The following is a 20,127-nucleotide window of genomic DNA, read 5'->3' as shown; positions in this document are numbered from 1 at the left end:
GATCCTTCACTCAGGGCTTTCACTTTACGGGGTGCAGCCAAGTCTCCCAAGAAGGAAAAGATTCAAAGATGCTGACAACTCTTTTAAGGCTCATGAGTCTTGCGGTGACTGGGATTATTCAAGCCAGGCTTGGGAGCAAACGGTGTCGTCGCAGTAGTGCTTTAAAAAAAGCTTCAGGACCTGAAATGTGAGCTGGCCGAGGCACTCTGGCTCGCGCGCAGTGAACAGGAGCCAGCTAATGACCGTTGCTGTTGCCTTTCTTCTTGTGTTACTGTAAGGAGGGGAGTTGAGCTTGGGTACAGTTTGCTGACAATCCTGAATTAGGTATGGAGAGTCCCAAGTGGAAGGAGCCCCCCAGAAGCGAGGGGAAAGTACTGTGTTTTGGGGCATTTTATGGTGCCATTTTCTGGGATAACACCAAGGAGAGCCAGGGAGGGGAAGGCTGCTGGATAGAGGGGTCTCAGAAGTAAAGATTTGCTTATAAGGTGTTTAAAAGCGCTAGGATTGGGAGCAAGAGACAAACTAGATTATCTGGCGGCAGCGGGGTCTCCCCTGGGCTGAGCCCTGCCCGCCATGCTCTTTGACAGCTTCAGGGATGCTCAACCTCCGAACCTGGAGCTGAGGCCACATGAGAGATTTCCTTTACTCACAGAGCAAACCAAGCACCTGCACCCCAAAGCTCCCCAGCACAGGGTGGGGATGCTGCGGGGCTGTAGCGGTGCGGGCTTGGCCCTTGCGGGGGAAAACCTGCCAATAACAACCAAATAACAATGACACTGACATTCCTGAACAAATGAACTATCTCTGCGCTCTCTCAAAAATACATTTTCTTGAGTTGTATTTCCAGCTTGGCAAACAACACTAAATTTACTGACATGAATTTCCACGTGGTCACGCCACTAGGAAGGAAGGAAACAACAACCAAAAAAAAAGCAGCAGAGAGGAGAAATTTTTTTTGCTTGTTTGTTTAAAAAATATCTTCAATAAAAAGAACCAGTGCTCTTTCTTTTTTCTTTGGAAGGGAGGGAGAGAGAAGAAGGAAGGGGTAGATAAATAGGAAACCAGGGGCTGTTCTGGGTCAGGAAAAGCAAAGACTAGCGTTGGTCTTCTGCAGCAGGGCCGAGCCGGGCGGCAGGACCCCAGTGTTCAGCACAGAGGGCAGGGCCTGCTTGCAGAAACATTTTAATTCTGGGTGCCGGGGCTCCAGTAAAGCATTCCTCATGCTGTACAAAACCACGCAGATGTCTAGTACCTTCCCTGTGACATTTCCCATCCCACGCGGAGCCCCGCCTGCCCGCTGCTCGGTACCAAGCTGCTCCCGAGGGACCAGGGCAGAGCCCTGGGGCTTCTCCCCGCTGGCGGGGCAGGCGTGGGCCAGCCGGGAGCCTTCGCTTTCGGGGGTCCTGGTGCCTGCGGGTTTCTGCAGGAGAGTAAATAATACCTGCATGTGTATTTTCCCCTTCCCTGAGGTCCGTGAACTGAGGATGCAGGATGCTCTGGGTTTGGGGTGACAAGCGTGTGGTGTCCTGGGGCTGGACTGGTGCTGATGTATGCGATGGGGACCGCCGGAGGGGGCAGCTGTAGGGCACCCCCTCCCCACCCTCCAAGCACGTCCTCATGGCCCCACGGTCCCTTCTGGCCCCCCCAGAGCCCCTCAGGCAGCTTTGGAGGTGGGGGGGGGCCATGGCCCCAGGGTGCCGCCGGCCCTCTGCTCCATCCAGCCCCGGCGCTGCCCCCCGGATCCGGGAATACAAACGGGCTGCAGCGCTGCTCCCCGCCCCGTGGGCCGCTTCAAACAGACGGAGCGATGTAAACCTCACAAGTTTTTATATGTACAGAGACGCTTGTCAAACCCCCCTCCCACCCCTCGAGTCCCCCAGTAAAAGCCAACAAAAAAAGCATTTAAAATAAAAAGTTAAAAAAAACAAAACAAAAACCAACAATCGACCTCCCCCCAACCCCCAAAAAAACCCCCAACCCAGTCCCCAACTGGGTCTCAGGTGGGAAACGGGGACGTGCCGTGTCCCGAGGTGTGGTGGAGAGGGGATAAAGTGACCTCTTCAAAACGGGGTGCGGGTGGAGCCGGGGAGGGGGAGCCGGGCCCCGGGCGCTCTTCTGCGTGCTCCCGTGAGCTTCCCCGGCTCGCTCCGGCCAGCGGCGGGGACGGGGCAGGGGTTCAGTAGTACGAGCCGGCCCGGGCTGTGCTGCCGCAGTGGCACCAGCCCCGGGGACAGTCCTGGAGGGCGGCCCAGAAACCGGCGTGACGGTTCATAGGTAAAAAGCTAAAAACTTGGGGTGGGGGGGGCTGGCAGGGAGGGCAGAAGAGGGGAGGAGGCACTGAGCTCCCCCCCCACCTCGGCCGCCGTGTCCCCGCCGGCGTCCCCGCGGCCGGCGGGCGCCCTTAGGACTCCGAGGAGGAGCGGGAGACGCTCTGGAGCAGCGATTTGTATATGGCAGAGTTCAGGAAGCGAGGGTAGGAGTCTCTGTGCATGAGCGTGTAGATCTGGAGCTGCGCGTCGTCGAAGGTGTGCGAGGACGGCTCCTGCATCTTCCGGTTGATGACCTCCCGCACCCGCGAGTCCAGGCTCACCTGCGCGGCAGGGAGAGAAATGGGGTGGGGGGGGGGGCGGTTTGAGGGACCCCCCCAATGACAAGCACCCAGCCCTGGCACCCACCCCTGCACCCCTGTGTAGGCTCTCGTGGGAAACTGGGTATCAACGTGGCACTGCGGCCAGACGTGGGGAGAGCATGGTGTGCTCCACCCCGGAGGATATTTGCACCGGAGCCAGGGTGTTTTGGAGAGAGCTGCAGGGAGGAGCGGGGAGGTCTCCGGGTCCCTTCCCGTGTCCCCTTGCTGGGTGCGGGGAGGTGGACTGGGGTGCTCCCACCCTGGGTGCCCCCAGTCTGGGGATGCTGTGAGTTGGGAATGCAGCATCTCCTCGGCCCGCTGGTGCCCTCGTGAGGTTTCGGCCCCACAGCACAACCCGGCCTGTGGTCCCGCTGCCGGCTGCGCCCCAGGGGTTTTGGGGGGGCCGGGGATGCCCTCCCCACCGCAGTCCACAAGCACGAAGCAAACCCGTTACCCTGCCAAACTCATCCCCGACCACCCACCCCATCCCCAAATTGCCGCAGGGCTCCAGCGGCAGCTGGGACAGAGCCCTCTCCCTAAGAAACAGCCCCCCCCCCCCAGCCCCATTTTAGCCTGAGCCACCCCCCAGGGGCTCTGCCCCGTACCTCCTTGGGCGAGAGGATGGAGATGTAGTCCTCGTAGATCATCCTGGCCTTCTCGTCGATGGTGTGCTTGTTGCATTCATTTTTGAGCTCCTCGCATGCTAGCCAGAAGAGCATGTTCTCCTCGCTGTACTCAGTCCGCAAGAACTCCCGGAAGACATTGCGACCCGCCGGGCTCTTCATCAGCTTGTCGAAGGACTGTGCCCAGCCCCGCACCTCCTCCGGCGTGGGTTTGGCGCTGCCGGGTCCCCGTGGGGAAGGCAAAGGGACAGCGTTAAGGTCAGCCCGGGAGGGCTGCGGGCTCCCCGCTGTCCCCTCCCCACGCGGCTCGGCCGTGCTCATCCCTGGTCCCATTCCAGAGGGACCGTGCCCGAACGCATCCCCCGATGCTCACGCCGAGGCTGTTCCTGCTCGGGCTCCGGTTATCACGGAGGCTTTCGGAGGTCGCTCATGGGGTCTGTCCCCGGCTCCGCTTGGCCCGGCTGGAGCGTGGGCTTGCTTTCAGCTGAATTTTCCAAGCTGAGACATATTTTGGTGCTGGCTTTGCACGAACCCGAAAGGGAGCAAAAGCCCTTCCCTTGCAGAGCGGCAGCTCTGAGCTGCCCCAGCTGGGGAGAGACCGACGTCGGTCCCTCACCCCTCACAGCTTGGGGAGGGAGAGAGGGAGGCTGCTCCCCACCAAATACTCATTACCTGCTAAAGCAGGGCAGGAGCAATCGTTATCAGCGGCTAATTAGCACGTCTGACCCCTAACCCTGCTGTGCCAGGCACTGCACAGAGCACCCACGGCTGGGCTGGGTGCGGGGCATCGTACTCGTCCCTCAGGGAGTGGGTGGTCGGTGCAGAGCGTTCCTGGAGCGGGGTGCCTGCCCATCCCACTCCTCCCTGAGTGGAAATACACTGTGTCCCGCAGTACATTTACACTGCTGCTGCCTCCGCTTCTTTTGCAGTGCTGAACCCCCCAGGAACGGCCCGTCCCCTCCTCTCCCTCTGGCTGTAAGGTGCTCTCGGCAGCAGGTCTAAAGGGCAGGATGAGGCTCTGCCCTTGGGACGTGGCCTCAAAGCTGCTGAGGTTCTTGTGTGCCTCAGTTTCCCTTTGTAAGGGGCCCAAGGGCCAGAATCGCAGAGGGCTGCAGCCCGTGGCTCCGGGCTCCCCGTTTCTTGGTGGGAACTGGGGACACACCTCTGGAAGCAGCACCAGGAACCTCCAAGTCCTGGTGCCCCGATCCTGCTCCCCGTCTGTGCACCAGCGGCCAGGATGCGGGGCTGGGTGCCATGGAGGGTGGCGGCGGGGAGCGTGCCATGCCGTGCTGTGCCATGCCGTGCCAGACCCCCCCGCCGCGCTGCCCCTGCACTCACCACGCTTCACAGTTTGGGATGGTCTCCAGTTTGGTCTCCCGGGACGCCCTCCACGCTCGCTCCCGGTCCTCGTTCCTAACGGGGAGATGGAAAGGTAGTCAGGGGCATTGGGGACGCACCCACACCCCCACCTTGACCCCCCCCCAACCAGCCTCGGCCACCACATCTCCTCTGCGGGCACCAGCACCACCCGGATCCTCCCCAGCACCCAGCCCACCTCGGCACCCACTGCCCTGGCAGCACCCCGGCTCCCTTGTGCAATTTTGCCGTCATCATGCAAGGGTGTTTCCTGCGCTCGGGCACCGCCGCGGCCCTGGCCCCGCTCCACCGCCCAGGACACGTGCCAGGGCCGAGCCGGAGCCGGAGCGGCTGCAGGGCCGGGCGGCAGCAGCCGGCAGAGGTCAGTGCCGGCTCGGCCCACGGCAAAACCGTGGTGAACCGCCACAAATAACCACCAATAAATAAATAAAACGAGGGCGGTTGCGGGGCGCAGGGCTGCGGCCATTGGGGGTCTGTGCCGCGGTGTGCTCGGTCCCCCCGCGCCCGGTTATCACTGTCTCCAGCTGGTGACGGCCCCGGAAGCCAGTGGCCAGGGCAGATGGAGAAACGCGAAGGGCCGGACCCTGCACCCCTGGGATGCCCCAGCACCAGTCCAGCCCGCAGGCCGAGCACGGGATGGAGGTGCCGGGGCTGGGGGGTGCCGGCGTCCCCTGTCCCCCCATCCCTCGCCCCCAGGGGTGCCGGTGGGGTAAGGGGTGAGCGGCCTCCAGCCAACTTCCCTCAGGCCCTTGAATTTCGGCGCCCGGCACCGACCGCAGCGCTTCCTGCTTGCGACACCGTCCCTCGCCGCTCGCACAAGATTAAATGTGCAAACTTCTCCCCCGGCGGCGCGGGTGGCTGGGGTGGGCGAAGCTGCGGGCACGTCCCTGCCCACGCCACCCCTGGGGCTCGCTGCCCAGCACGCCTGAGCCCCAAAATTATTGGCACCGGTCACTGCTTGCTCCGGGAGCGGGGTACAGGAGGGATTTCTGTCCTGTCTCTGCTCATGGGCTCTTGCAGAGACGGAGGAGGGACACAGGGAAGGGTCACCCTGCCCATGGCCAAATGCCGCTGAGCCCAGGGCAGTGTCCGGGAGGAAGATGTTCAGGGCAGAGCCGATCGCCGCCCTCGCTGCCTTGTAAATGCGAGGAAACAAGACGGGATCAGGCGAGATGGGGCCCCAAGGATGCAGCGGGGGTTTGCATGGGGCTGATGCATCGGTGCTGGGGATGCGCCGTGGGTTTGCACGGGGCTCAGCTCCAGGGTTTGTTGCTCCTCCAAGCTCGGTGCTGTCGGTGGCTGTCAAGCCCAAAGCTGCTGCAAAGCCCGAAGCCATCAGCAATCTCAGAGCGGGCAGATGCTGAGGATGGAGAACAGCACACGGGCTCTCCAAAATCTGGGCTATCCAGAGAACAAGGAGCTGGGGATCCTTGGAGAGGATGGGAGATGCAGCCGCAGGCAAGCTGCTGGTTATGTCCTTGGCTTTGGGCAGCACTGGGAGGCCAGGGCTGGATTCTGCACCCGCTGCTCCAAGGCAGAGCTGCCCGGGACGGCCACGGACGAGGGCCATCCACCTCGGGCAGGGCACTGCAGCTGCAAGAAAGCAGCCGCAACGCTGGGCAAGGAAACCTAGCTCTCCTCCTGCCCTGCCCTGCCCGAAACAGGCAGCAAAGCCCTCCTGCCTGCACAGCGCTGCACCCAGGGGTCCCACTGCCTGGCCTCGCCGCCCTGCCGGGCGCAGCAGGGTGCTCGGGGAGGGCGGGTTGGGGAGGCAGAGGTCAGGCAGCTCGGCCGAGCACCGTGCTGTGCTGCCAGCGCTGCCTGCAGCTTCCCCCGCGCAGCCCGGCTGGGGACGTCCAGAGAGGGGATCCCGGTGCCGCTTTCTGCTCTATGTATTTTAAAAGATTTGGCCGATGGGCAGGAGTCGTGGTGCACCGAGGCTCGGCTTGGCTCGGGCTCACCAGGCTCCGTGCGGGCGAGAGCAACACGCCACGGCACCACTGATGCCCATCTGCTCCAAAACACTATTTACACCCTTTCGAACCGCGGCACCCATTTTGCTCTCAACTCCCAACCCAACGCAAGCACACAAGCAGCCCGGAGGCTCGGCTCGGTGAGCGGGGCCGGCTCCATCCCAGCCGCTCTCCCGCATCCGCTGCTTGTGAGCACCGTGAGCTGCACCGACGGGCTGCAGAGCACCCAAGGGTGGGGGCTGCTGCGGGACGCCATCTCCCTCGAACCCTGGTGCCCGCTCAGGCAGCAGCCATGTCCAAGCGCTTGGTGCCACACAAAGCATGGAGGACCAGCAACACGCGGGCGACCCTCGCATCTCCCCTGCTTACGGGACCCTTGAATATCGGACGGCGAGGCGGGCGGGTGATGCTCGCCGGCCCCCGCGGGAGCCTCGGGCCGGGGCGGGCGGTGGGACGTACCATGAGCAACTGCAGCAGCAGCACCAGCAGAAGCAGCAGGCGTTGGGGCGGTGGTTGCTGGCGGGTTGCACCGTTGTCGGAGAAGTCTCATGCCGGGACATCGGAAGGGGTGTCTCTGCGGACGCGGGTCCTGCGTACTGAAAGGCAGGAGGGCAGGGAGCGGGTGAGCGAGGTGCCAATGATTATCGCCCCCCCACATGCAAGCACCCGGAGGTAAAAGAGGGACCCCCGCGCAGTGACTTGCTGTGATTTAGTTTTGGCTCCCGCTTGCCGGCCCGGCCACCGGCCGGCCCCGAGATGGTCACCACCTCACCTGCGTCCCAGCCTCATACACGGTGGACGGGGTTGGGTCGTGCTTCGGGGGCTCTTCTGCTGCTCTCCGCTCCTCCCAGCCCGCGGGTGAGCCGTGCCGCCGAGACCCCCCGGCTAATGTCCCTGCCGCCTCCTGGATGGAGCCTGCGGGGAGGGAGAGGAGCGGCACCACGTTACCTTCGCAGAGGGACCCCCCCGGCTTCGAGCGGCTCAGGGGGGGCTGCTCCATGCTGGGGAAAGCCCTTTGCAGGCGGCAAGCTGGGGCATGGCAGGCAGGCAGAAAGAGTGCGAGAAAAGGAATTGAGAAGGAAAGGAGGAGGGGAAACACGGCGGCAGAGGCTCTGCCAGCCCCACGCTTCGCCCGGGACCCCCTCCCATGCTTTGGTGGTGCTGCCGAGCCCTGCAGGCAGCAGCGGGGCCGGGCAGGGTACGGGGCTCAGCGCCGGCCTCGTGCACCCCTGGCCATGCTGTGTGCCGTGGGGAAGCGCGGCCGGACCCTCCCCGGCACGTTTGGGCCCAGGATGGGGAAGTCGGAGCCGCTCCACGGCATCATGTGAGTGGAAGGAAACGGGGTGTGTGGGGGGGGAAGTTTTCACAGCTCCCGGCACTAAACCAAACCTCGCCCCGTGCCAAGCGTTGGCCGAGTCCAGCGCTCTGCACCGCTGCTGCAGAACGGTCCCCCCCGCGCCCACAGGCCTGCCTGTCCCTGCCTGCCTGCCTGCACCACTGGCCCAGCTCGGAGCAGGGATGCTCCTGGGCAGGAGCGGTGCCGGGGCTCAGTGCCCACCTCCGCGCAGGTGGTGGTAAGGATGTGGCCACGGCCGGCTCTGCCTCCCTGTGCCCCGCCGAGGGCGGCAGGCAGCAATCACGGTCCTTCCTCTGCCAGAAGGAAGGAACGGGAGCAGGGGGCAATGGGCAGGGAGAGCCCCCGGCCGCCTCAGCCCCAGCATCCCTGTCTCGAGCTACCCCAGGTCTCATCACTTCGGGTTTGAGTCCTGTGCGGACTCAGCGAGGGGGACGGAGCCGGGGTGCGGGTCCCAGCTGGGGACAGGGCTGGCCCCAGGGTGTCCCCCACCCCGAGCCTGCGGCTGCCCCCATGGGTGCAGCTCCCCGGTCCCTGGTATGGCCATTGCCCGGCAGCGCTTCCCGTGAGCTCCTCGCCCGGGCCCTTGCAAACCCTCCCGCTGGCTCCCATCGCTCCCGCAGGAACGAAAAAGGAGAGAGTCTGCGTTTCGCTCCCAATTGTCCCTATTTATAGCCCCGAGTGCTGGCAGGACGGCTGTGCCCTTGTCACCCGGCTCGGCAGCAGGCTCTGCTCCCTCTCGCACTGCGCTGCCCTCAGGTCCCTTTAACCCCCCTCCAGCTTTTTTCCCTTTCCTTTGCTTCCCCCGCCCCGACCATCTTCCACTCCCGGCACCCGCTCTTCCCCCTGCCCACCCACGGCGACATCCCACTGCTGGGCCTGCTCACCCCACGGCACCCGGCACTGCTGGGGGGCTGCAGCCCCATGGTGGTGCGGGGGGGGAGCCAGGCTCCAGGCACGGCTCCCAGCGGGGCTGCGGCACTAATTACAGCAACCGGTGATGAGGTTGTGGGAACGGGGCAAGCAGGAGGAAAACCTGAAGGCTGGGAAAATCCTGCTTCCTCCCAGCCCGCCTGGAAGCAAAGGCAGCCCCTGGCTCTGCCGCCGCTTTGGGGTGCGGAGCAGGCGGATGAGGGGTGGCCGAGGGACAGGGACGTGGGGACAGCGCGTGGCATTGCTCCAGGCACTTCGCTTCTGCAGCCGGTGCTTGACCTCGGCCAGAGCAGATCCGCAAGCGGCTGAGCCAAAACATCCCAGAGAGGCAGTGGGATGGAGCGGCGTCCCCCAGCAAGGAGCATCCCCTCCCCACGCCCGCGGGGTGCACTCAGCACCCAGCCAGCAGGCAGGATCAGCTCGCTGCCCATTCTGGGTGCTGTGGCACCCACCCAGGGCTAGCTCGGCTGCGCGGGCTGCACCCAGGGGGACGGGGAGAAGGGAGGTGTGGGGCTGCAAAGGGCCCCCCAGCCCACGGCACCGAAAGGCAATGCTGGTGTGCTCCGGATTGGCACCAAAAGGCAATGCCATCGCACGCTGGGTTTGCAGGGCCGGTTTCCCAGCCCCGTGCACCCCTCAATGCCCCCGTAGCACCCCACCACGCCGGCGGGGGCCGCGTGCCACAGGGCTGTTTCCGGCTGCCCCAGGGCCGGGCACCGCTGCGGGGCTGCCGGGGCCGGCGGATAAGGAAGTCCCGGCAGGCGGTGGAGCCTATGAGCGCCGGAGGGAAGGCAAAGGCGCGCGCGAGAGGCTGCAAAAAGAGGAAGGATGACAAAAAGGGGACGTTTCCCCAGCAGAGAGAAGAGACGCCCCAAAAGCTGCCCTCGCCCAAACCCCATGAGCTCCCCGAGCCCCCCGTGAGCCCTCGCTGTCGCTGCCCAGTGGCCGGTGGCTGCAGAACATGGCCCGGGAGTCCCCGTGTGCTGGGTGTCCCCGGGCCATGCCAGTTCACACGCCCGTGACGTCCCCACCGAGCTTGGCACCGCCCCATCCTCTCCCTGAATGGAGAGGGGACCCCCCACACAACCGGACAAGACGAGCGCACCCCAAAATCGCTTTCAAAGGGAAGCCTCCCCTTCCACCGGGCTGCTCCTTGCCGGGGTGCTGGGTCAGCCTCATCCCATGCAGCCGCACACGAAGCGCCCTGTGCCCTGCTCACCCTGGCCAAAGCAGTCGCCAAAATCGCCCTGTGCCAGCTGCAGTGGCAGCCGTGGCATCGGGGTGCCCACGTGGACAAAACCAAGCTGACTGCAAGTACTGGCCACGGGAATGACACCCCTCCATGCACCCCACTTTCCCCAAGCGCCCCGGCCGAGGACAATGCCCTGAGCAGCGTGGCACAAACCAGCACCCACCCCAGTGCGGGGGCACCCCCGGCACAGCCTGCACCGAGCCCCCGGCGTGCCCACCCGACCCCATGCCGTGGCCGGTGGGGGGACGTGGGGGGGGACGGGGGGAGCCGGCGGCGGTGCGTCCCTACCTGCAGCCTGGCCATCGCGTGGCGGCGGCGGCGGGTGCCAGCCAGGGTGACCCCGGCCGGCTCAGGGGGTGCGTGGCATCGCCAGGACCGCCGGGTCTGAGGGCAGGGAGATGGGAGAGAAAAGAAGAGAGAAAGAGAAAAGAAAAGCGGCCGAACACATCCTCTCACAGGAAAGGGAGTGGTAAGGGAAGTGGCAAACTCAACCGAAGAGTTCAGACCTTTTTTGGGAAAGCCCCGGCAGGGCCTGGCTGCTCTCCTCACCGCTCCGCCGTGGGGCCGGCCGCCCCGATGGGGCAGGAGCGGGGCAGAGCGAGTCCCGCTGGCAGCTGAGCCAGGTCATCCTCCTGTTTCCCACCCCTTGGCTGGATCTGGCGGCTGCCGCAGGCATGAGGGCAGCCGGGCCGGGGCTCCCCGGCAAGGACTGGCACTGGCCACGGTGCCGGCTGCAGCTAGGCATCTCAGAGATAGCCCGGGCACGCCGGCACTGGAACAACCCCATGGCCAAGGAATCGCCTTTGCCAAGGAGTGATGGGCAGGATACATCCCCAGGGTGGGCACGGGCCGGTCCCTGACACCCAGCTGAGGCCGCTTTGAAGCGACGGTGCTTTCAGCCACGCTGTGCCCCAGTCGTCCCCGGGGCTCCAGTGCTGCCCGCGGGGCGAGGACACCGGCAGCAAGGGAAGGGGGCCGGTGCCCAAAGGTGGGCTGAGTCAGAGCCTCCCGCGGTGCCTCCCGGCAGCATCGTCCCTGCGATGCGGGGATGTGCCAGCCTGCCTGCCGCACAGAGCAAAGCCCGGCTCCCTTGGCCAAGAGTGACTCACAAACAAAGTTGTTTGGTTTTTTTTTCCTCTTCAGGAAAAAAAAAAAAAAAAAAAAAAAAAGAAGAGAGAGAGAGAAATCAGACGCCCAACCTCCGTTTCCTTGATTAAATTTGCCCTCGGCACCGCTGCGGGCGGAGGGGGCTCCGGCCCCGGCACCACAGCAGCGACCAAAACCAGTTTGTGGTCTCTGCTGGCGGCTGCCCCCTTGCTCGCGCAGACTCGCTGCAGGTGGAAAAGGGGAGAAAGAGGGAGGGGGGGATGCCGGCACCCCCTGCACACTCCCCTGGGGCCGTGGGGCTGGGCCAGGCGCCTGGCCACGGCATGTGCCCGTTATCAGCCCGGCCCAGCACCCCGCTTGACGCAGCCGCTTCCCTCGCCTTCCCCAGGGACGCCAAGCTGTTATCTCCTCTCTTCCCAACACCGCATACCCCGGCACCCAAAAACCAACGCGGTCGCGCCGCCGCCGTCCCCAACCCCACCCCGTCCGGATGGAAACCCCCTCGTCACCCAGAAGTCACCCTCGGCTTCGGCAGCTCCTTCTTCTGCCCGCACCCATCCCACCGTCGCTGCTGTCCTCACAGGCGCTCAGTGGGGCTCAGCAGGGCTCTGCTTCTCTGGTCACCTGAACCTCATTTATCTTCCAGATGGTTTTCCAGGATTCCCTTTGCTGCTGCCGGGCAGGGCCAGCTCCAAGAGCTGGAAGCTGCCAGGAAACAGCCACGGTCCCACGGGGGAGCCCCCAGCACCCCCAGCTCGCTGGTCTTGGGGCACCCACTGGCACCGAGGCTATTTTTATTCTCCAGCCACCTCCAGCCATGGTATGATCTCTCCACCCCAGGAGGCACCTTCCCTTCCTATTTTATGGGTCAAAACCGGGAGGGCAGCTTTGCTGCTCATCACAGACCCCCACGGGGATCACTTGGCCGGGGGCAATGCACAACTCCCCCCCCCGATGCCGGCAGAGAGACCATCCCCGGCCAAGCTGCCGGCACGGCTGAGCCCCTATCGCACACCAGCAATGCCCTGGTGGGGAGCAGCGCCGGATCCGGCCCCTCTCGGTGCCTCGGAGGAGCTGCAAAACGCCCGTCACCTGCGAGACCAGCCATGCCGGATCAGTGCAAGCGGAGCTCGGCAGCCCCGGCCGCCTGCACACCGCTGCTGGATTCTCCAGTGTCTAATACGGGTTCAGCCCAGCCGGCGGCTTCCCCGCCTCCTCCCTGCCTTTCTCCCGGGAGGGACCCAACACCTCCGACCTCTGCCAAATTTGGCTGAAACCGGCCACCGAGTGCAACCAGACGCGGGGCCAACCCCGCAGGCAGGTCGGGTAGGTGACGGGGGGGGCCGGCGGCACCCCCCGGGCCCCCCTCTGCCGGGGTTACCCCGTGGGCAGGCGCCGGCGGCGAGCCCCACAGCTGCCGCCCGCCCCCGCAGCCTGCCCCAGCCACCTGCCAGCGGCACAGGAAGTTTTAGGAGCTATTTTTAGACCCGGCTTCTCCCCCCCTCCTCACCCCGCCTTTAGCAATCTATTAGAAAAAGACTGAAGAGGTGAGGCTCGAGCCCCCCGACTCTGCGGGGATGGGGCTGGGCTGACCCCAATAGTATCGGCACGGAGGTGCCAGCGGTCCTGGGCACCGGCCGGGTTGGGCTTCCCCCCGGTCCTGCCGGGACGAGGGGGTGGCGATGCTCACGTGGCTGCGCCCTGGCCGCGTCCCCGCCGCCCTGCCGAGCGCGTGTTGCTGATAACGCCGGCAGATGTGTCCGTGCACGTGGCGGAGGAGGCGGCGGCGGCGGCGAGCGGATGCCTTTCGGGGAGCTCCTCAGCCCGGCAGTGATTTTTCTGCCATCCCCTGAGACTGGAAAGGCAGGTCCTGGCAATGGGAACCGGGAGATGCTGCCGCATGTCCCAACACCTCCTTGGTCCTTTGCACCACGAGGGCCGACAGCCCCGTGGGCACCTCTCCTGCTGGGATGAGGATGATGCCGGGGTCCTTCTCCGGACCGGCCATCTCCTCCGCTCCCTGCCCCTCTCCTCGCCTGTTGCTGGGGTGTATTTCTGCACCGAGCACTCTCTGAGCCAAATCCCACCACAAGTCCTCCCGAAAGGACCACGTGAACCTCTCCAGCACCTGCTGGAAAGAGGCGAGCGGACCCATGGCTCTGTCCCAGCGTGGCTGCCACAGCCGAGACAGCCAGCGCGGGCTGCCGGGCGGCATGACGGGCACAGCGCTGCCGGCACCCGCCCCTCTGGCCCCGGCTCTTGCACTGAAACAGAGTTAATTATTTCATAGCGTAAAAATAGCACCCGCGACAATCAGCTGGGGGATTTAATAAGGCAAGCCCTGACAATTATGTTTCTATTAGTAGAGGTATCGCAGCGTTGTTAAGGCAGACTCCTGTTAAGCATTTGGTAATGATCCATGCGAAAGGAGAAGAAAGATCATGGTAATCAATACTCAGCAGGGGCTAAAACACACGGACAGACCCCAGCGGCTGACAGGAGGGGAGGGAAGGGAAAAAGAAAGGGAAGTATACGGCATCTGCGTGGCAGGGCTGAGAGCTGAGCCAGGTGGGTGGCGGGGTGCTCCTTATCCACAGGGTGCTGCCAGCCCAGCACCCGCTCATCCCCATCCCAGCGCATGCCAGCACAGGCAGCACCGTGTCCCCCCAGGGACCACAGGGCAGAGGAGGGGGCCTTAGTGGTAATTTGGGGGATAGGGATGCTAGGAGGATCAAGGATAAGAAGACGAGAAACTGCCCTTTCCGAGGAAATGAGGAACCAGAGAATCAACCCAGGATCGGGATGAAAAGGAGGGACCCTGCATCACAGGGAAATGCCGGATCAAAGAGGTTGCTTACTGCGGCTCCGAGTGCTCCCCAACGCGGCCGACGGGTGATTTTCTCCCCAGCCCCGGCACAAGACCAAACCCCGCTGGCTGCATCCGGAGACCCGCGCCAGCATGGGAGCCGCCGGCGGGGCACAGGGAGGAGGTTTGGGAGCCTACGCCGGCACAGGCGGGAGGTGGGTTCGGCCGCACCGAGGACAGGTCTGGCCCTGCTCTCCAGCCACGCTCCCTGCCCAAACCGCGGCCCCACGCGGCATTGATGTGGTCAGGGCAGGGCTGAGCCCGGCAGCCAGCTCAACCAGCGGTGAGACCGGCCGGGCTGGGGCCATGCCACCACGACAGCCGGGAATGAGGGGGACCAGCCCCCAAATGCTGCACCCCAGGGACGTTTGCCCACCGTGGTTTATTCGCCTGGGCAGCACCAGGCCCCACTGCCCGCATGCTGCCAGCCCTGATGGATGCCTTTCGGGGTCTGGCATCAGGCAGATGTCACGCCTCGCTGGTGAGCACCCAGGGCTGGGATGTCCCCCTGGCCCTGAGCCCCAGTGCCACCACGGGTCCCTGGACCAGAGCTTGCAGAGCCGAGCTTTCGCTTGTACCAGTAAAAAAACTTCCTCCCACATCAGACTTTGGTCCTATGTTAAAACAGTGAGGGACTGCGGAAGGAGTCCCCCAGGAGACTGTCCTGCAGGCAAATACCCAGGGCAAGGGGGATTTACTGACCCAACGCCCTGTCCCAGCTCTGGAGCATCCCAAGGGATATACGTGACCCCTGTGCTGTGGCCACGGCAGCCTCACCGGCACCGGGGCAGCGGTGATGCTCTGCCCTGCCCCAGCTGTGACAAGCAACGGGGAGCTCCGTGAGCAACTCGTGTCCTCTGAGACTGGCCGCGCTGGTTATTTAAAACCCGATCAAAAGGGAAGAAAGACGGCGGGGTTTGGCTCGGCCATCCCCGGGGAGGAGCTGGCAGCGTGGGGAGGAAGGAAGTGCTGTCACCCTGCGTGGCCCCTGTGCCACAGAGGTGGCCCCCAGCCCCGGGGCAGTGCCAGCCAGCCGAAGCCGCTGCATCCCGCTCCAGCCAGGCACGCTGCTGCCAGACAGGGCTGCGGGAGACAGCCGGGGCAGCAGGAGCCTGGCCACGGGTGGATGCCCATCGCAGGCATTCTGGGCTCAGATCGCGGTAGCGGCCCTCGCTGGGGATCTCAGTGAGATCCCCAATGTGACAGGCCACGGCGATGCCCTTCGCCGAGCCCCTGGGATGCTGCAGGGCTCGGCTGTACCATCGGAGGACACAGGAGCTCACCTGCCACCGCTGTCATGGCAATACATTTCCCCGGCCCCAAATGCCCTTTGCGAGCTCTCTCCTCCTGGTGAAACCCACACGAGACTCACAGGCAGCATCTTTCCTTGTTTATTCTTGTTTTTCAAGGCTAGCTTGAAGCTTTCCCTTCCTTTTCCGGGGTTCCTGCCTGCTAATGCCAATATGTACGTGTTTGCTCTTCTCCTGCCCTTTGCACTGAAACACTGCTTGGGCATTTGCCTTCTGTCAGAGGAAACTACTGAAGCCCTGGTTGGGTTCATGCCTGCAGGAGGGGGAGCAATGGGGAAACCCAAACCCTCAACCCCAAACCCCTTTGATGGCTCCCTGACCCCCTCTATACTGAACCAGCAGTAAATCCAGCTCCGGGAGTGGGCTGCCAGTTCACCCACAGCCTGTCCCCTGCACCCAGAGCCACGGCCACGCGTGGGGACGTCGGGGACTCTGCTCCCGTTGCTGCCCCGGAGCCGCCGCAGTGTTTCTGCCTGTGGAGCGGGCAAGTGCTGACAAGCAAGCGTGGAGCGTGGTGAAGCTGGGCCCCCAAACCCAGCGGATCGTCACAGTCTGAGCAAAGAGCCCTCAAAAGGTCAACTGAGGCTGTTTCCAAGCAGTTAGAGAACTGGAAGGGCGGCTTGTTATAAAACTCTACCATACATTTTCCTGCTGTCAGGAAACCCCCTTTTTTCCATGTCTAAGATGAATGTTAAAGCTGAACCCCAAAGGACTTTGTTGTTGTTTTCGTTGCTGTTGCTGCTCCACCCTCCCCCCGCGTAAACCTCTGCTTCCACAAAATGGCCAAAGGCAGGAGGTTTTGCAGGACGGGTGAGCGGCAGAGTGCTCCCTGCCTCTCCCGGTAAACTCATGCGGGACGGCCGAGGTCCCACGGACCCGGAGGAGCCGATGGGGTGGGCTGGAGCATCACCCTCCGTGCCCACCCCAGTGGCCAGGGAGGGGGGAAGTCACAGGCGGGAGGTCTCTGTCACCGGTCCCCTCCGAAGAAGGAACCCAGTGGATTTCCAGCCAAAAATAACAGAAATATAAAATAATTCTCTGTGCTCCCAGAGAGCGCTTTCGCAGAAGGGCGAAGGGTCGATCAAAACTCAGGGGTTGCTGCTTTTTTTTTTTACAAGGCGCTCTGGATCCAACAAGAGCCAGGATTTTGCCTTCACTATAGTTTTACCCCCAAGTTCCCACGTCCCCAGGTCCCACGCAGCACCCGGGCAGGCCGGGGCACTGCGCAGGGGACTCACCCCACGGCACGTGGACTGGCACGGCCACAGCTCACCCCCAGCAAGGCACCGAGCCGGTGGCTCCTGCAGCACATGCACAGCTAGATTTAAGGCATCCGATCCCTGCAAAAAGTTACGGGTGGAGAGAGGCACGGTGGAGAGAGCCGGCCGGTGGAGTTATTTGCCGCAAACAGTGCCGCGGCTCAACGCTACCGTTGCACGGCCGCGGCAGTAAGGATTCGGGACTTTCTGCAGGTCACCCTCCCCGTGCTGCATGGGGCAACCTGTGGCGAAGCAGCTGGGGAAAGAAACGGGCTGGCCGAGGCCAGTACTGATGGAAACGAGCTGGAGGAGGCTCGTGTGGCACTGGATGCAGGGTGGTATGAAAAGGGAGATGCTCACGGCGCTGGATGCCCGTTCCCTGAGCTGGCTGGAGCGGGGGCGGTGATGGCCACCGCAGAGCAGCTTCCTGGTCTGCGACGGGACTGCTGGAGTCCCCATGAGCCGGCGAGTTCGGTTTCTTCCCCTCTTACACCACAGAAGATGTCGGACACTCTTCCCTGATCCTGTCCTCCCCATGGGCGAAAACCATGTTGTAACATATCGGGGAACAAAAATAACCAGTGATAAGGTCCAGTATCTTTTCTTCCCCCCAAATTAAGAGGTAGCTATGAAATAATGTATATAAACAACTGGCTTTAGATCCACCCTGCTCTGAAGAGCTTTTGCAATGGAAATACATAGAGAGATGTGCAGAGACGAATAAGGAACTGAGTAATAGGAAGTCTCGGCGAAGGCCGTGGGCACCGGCTCACCCGGAAGCCGCTGTTATTCCAGGCAAGAGCCCAAAGCGCCGAACCCCAAGAGCGCGTGGCATGGCAGCACGAAGGCGGCGATGCCTGCCAGCCTCGCTCTGTCGCAGCCGCTCTGCTTTTGGGGTGCTCAGGCATGGCCGGGGGGGTTGGTACAAGAAACCGGCCCGAGGAGCAGGAGGAGCTAGAAGGGAAAGGCAGGGCACCCCACGGGATGGCTGAGGAGCGGCGCCAGCACCGAGCGTGGCTCTTACCTCCTCTTGAGCTGACTTTCCAAAATAATTTTATCCAGAGGATAAAAATTCAGAAAAAAAAAGAGGAAAAGCCACGGCAGCTTGAACTCATGCTCTGCGGAGGCTGAGGAGCGACACGGCGGCTGCTTTGCCGCTCCGGACCTGTTGCTCACAGGGAAGAGCCCTGAGCACTGAGCTCACCCGTCCCCTTTGCACGACCCCAGTTGAAACTCAAGATGCTGTAGCCCAAGTCCAGCCTAAAAGGGAGACTACAACCAAAGATAAGCAAAGATAAGGGAGAGGATGCACTTCGGGAGGTGGCAGAGATGTGCTGCTCCCGCACCTTGGGCAGACCCAGCATTACTCTCCCAAGGTATTTTTCTCCCTTACCCTCTCTGGGTTTGAGTTGCATTATCTGATTATCTGCCTTCGGTTCCTTCTTTTTTTTAATAACAATATCAAAACGGGCACCCGCACCCTGATTGAGATATATTCGTGTCACTAAATTCCTGCTTCTCCACTATAATCTTATGAGGTGGAGTTTGTTTAATTGCTGAAGAACACGACTGTATTTTGATTAGCGGCTTGAGTCATTTGTGGGGAAGGGCTGACGCGGAGGAGCTAAAATCCTTGTAGGGAAATCTGATGTGGCGCTCTCCCTTGGGAGATATTCTGAAATATGTTCCCACTGGGGCGACCCGTTTTCCCAAAGAAAACGATATCCACCAGGCCAGCGAACGCCACGGGCTCCGCTCATCCAGCGCGACACGGGACGAGTGTCTCTATCGACGGGGATGGTGGAGATGCATCCAGAGGGGAATGAACTCCCCTCGCAGCAGGGAAATCCCTCCCACTCACTTAACACTTCTTGTTTAGTTTCTTAAATAAGGCCATGGATCTGCGCCAGAGCAGCCTCATGGAAGCGGCGGGGAGAGGGAGCTTCCCGGGGGAACCTCTCCGTGCCCAGAGATGCACCGCGATCCACACGCGGAGCAGCTCCGGCGGCCGCGCCTGGCCCTCTCCATCCCTCGGCTGCGGGGACACGGCACCAAGTCGCGGCATCCCGCGACGCTGCCCACGTGATGGGCTCGTGTTGGGTGACGGTCGGATGTCACGTCCCTACGGGGGAGAGCTGCATCCCGGACACCACCAAGCCAGGTCCCTCCACCCAAGCCTTTGGCCGCGCTGCTGCTGGAGGACGCGGCGGGGACCGGAGCCCGCCGTCCCCCTGACCTCAGTCAACCTCCTCGAGCCCCGGCGCTCCCCGCTACCCCGGCCGGCCAGGTCAGGGCTCCCGATCGCTGATGCTCTCCGCAACGAGGCATGGCACCCCTCTGCATCAGGGGCACGGGGAGACACATGGGAAGGGAGCCTGCCTGGCCATGCCGGTGCGTGGATGCTCCAGCGCCGCCCTGGCACCCACCTGTGGGTGCAAGGAGGGCCGGGGCAGCCCTGGGCCGGGGAGGCCTCCGGGGGGAGATCCTCCCTGCAAGCTCCCGCCCTGGGCTGGGCAAGCCCCGGTGCAGCCGGCCCTGCGGCTGGAGGGTGCCCCCCTCCTTCCCCCTCCATCTTCCTCCTCCTTCTCCTCGCAGGAGCCCTGCCCTCCCCCGGGGTGATGCGGTGGGGAGGGCCCCCTCCCTGCTCGGTGCTCGGGGTCCCCCCGCCCCGTCGGCCGGTCCCCACGGAGCATCCCGCTACCATCCCCCCCCCCCCCCCCCGCCCCCAGCCCTCGCACATGGGGCTGGTGACAGACAGCAGCCGGACACACGGACGCACACACAGACAGACACACACAGCCCGACCTCTCCATCAAGCCCGGCGCTCCGCGGTGCTCGGTGCGTGGCCGGGGGCGGGGGGGGGAACCGTGCAAAAGGGATGATGCACGGGGCGGGGGGCGCATGCAGAGGGGAGCGTGCAAAAGGGAGCGGGGGGGTGGGGGGGAAGGGCGTGCAAAGCGGGGTCCACCCGGGCGGCCGGGAGAGCGGGGTCCGCCCGCAGCCCGCGGGGGGGAGGGAGGCTGGGCTGGGTACCGGGCGAGGGAGGGGGCGACGGGCCCGTGTTCCTCCCCACCACCCCCCCCCGCCCCGCCCCGCCCCGCGGCATCCCGCGGGCGGCGGCGGTGGCGGTGGCGGCCCCCGGGCCGGGACGCAGGGTACTCACGGGCCGGGCATCCGCGCTGCCGCCGCGCAGCGCCGTCCGCGGCCGCCGCTGCCCCGCTGCCCCCCCCGGCCGCCGCCTCTGCGCTGCCTCCGGGCTCGGCACCGGAGGGAGAGGGAGAGGCAGCGGGAGCGGAGCGGAGCGGCGCGGCTGCACTGCGCACGCGTCCCCCGGCCCCTGCGATTGACTTCCTAAAGCAATTGCAGCTTTGGCACTTCCTCACGTCAAAACACACACAGGCACACACACACACACGCACACACACACGCACCCAGCGCCCAGCA

The 20,127-nt window shown here is 63.9% G+C and overlaps 1 protein-coding gene across 2 annotated transcripts; it reads right to left on the bottom strand.

Moving 5' to 3' along the window:
• Positions 1 to 1,977: 1,977 nt before the first annotated feature.
• RGS19 (regulator of G protein signaling 19) lies at positions 1,978 to 19,874 on the bottom strand. Of its 2 annotated transcripts, none has more exons than XM_050907312.1 (6): positions 19,847 to 19,874; positions 7,375 to 7,517; positions 7,062 to 7,198; positions 4,591 to 4,665; positions 3,235 to 3,469; positions 1,978 to 2,590 (listed from the first exon to the last, which is right to left on the bottom strand). In XM_050907312.1, the coding sequence occupies exons 3-6, from the start codon at positions 7,160 to 7,162 to the stop codon at positions 2,402 to 2,404; spliced, it is 600 nt and encodes a 199-aa protein (XP_050763269.1). In that variant the 5' UTR covers positions 7,163 to 7,198; positions 7,375 to 7,517; positions 19,847 to 19,874; the 3' UTR covers positions 1,978 to 2,401. The 2 variants fall into 2 exon arrangements, with proteins under 2 accessions (XP_050763269.1, XP_050763268.1); XM_050907311.1 differs by lacking the exon at positions 19,847 to 19,874 and adding an exon at positions 10,430 to 10,483.
• Between the last annotated feature and the right edge of the window lie 253 nt (positions 19,875 to 20,127).

The sequence above is a fragment of the Gymnogyps californianus genome, chromosome 17 (genome assembly GCF_018139145.2).
Source record: "Gymnogyps californianus isolate 813 chromosome 17, ASM1813914v2, whole genome shotgun sequence".
Lineage (NCBI taxonomy): Eukaryota > Metazoa > Chordata > Aves > Accipitriformes > Cathartidae > Gymnogyps > Gymnogyps californianus.
Note: the sequence above shows the minus strand (reverse complement) of the source record. Positions and strands in the feature narration are given on the sequence as shown.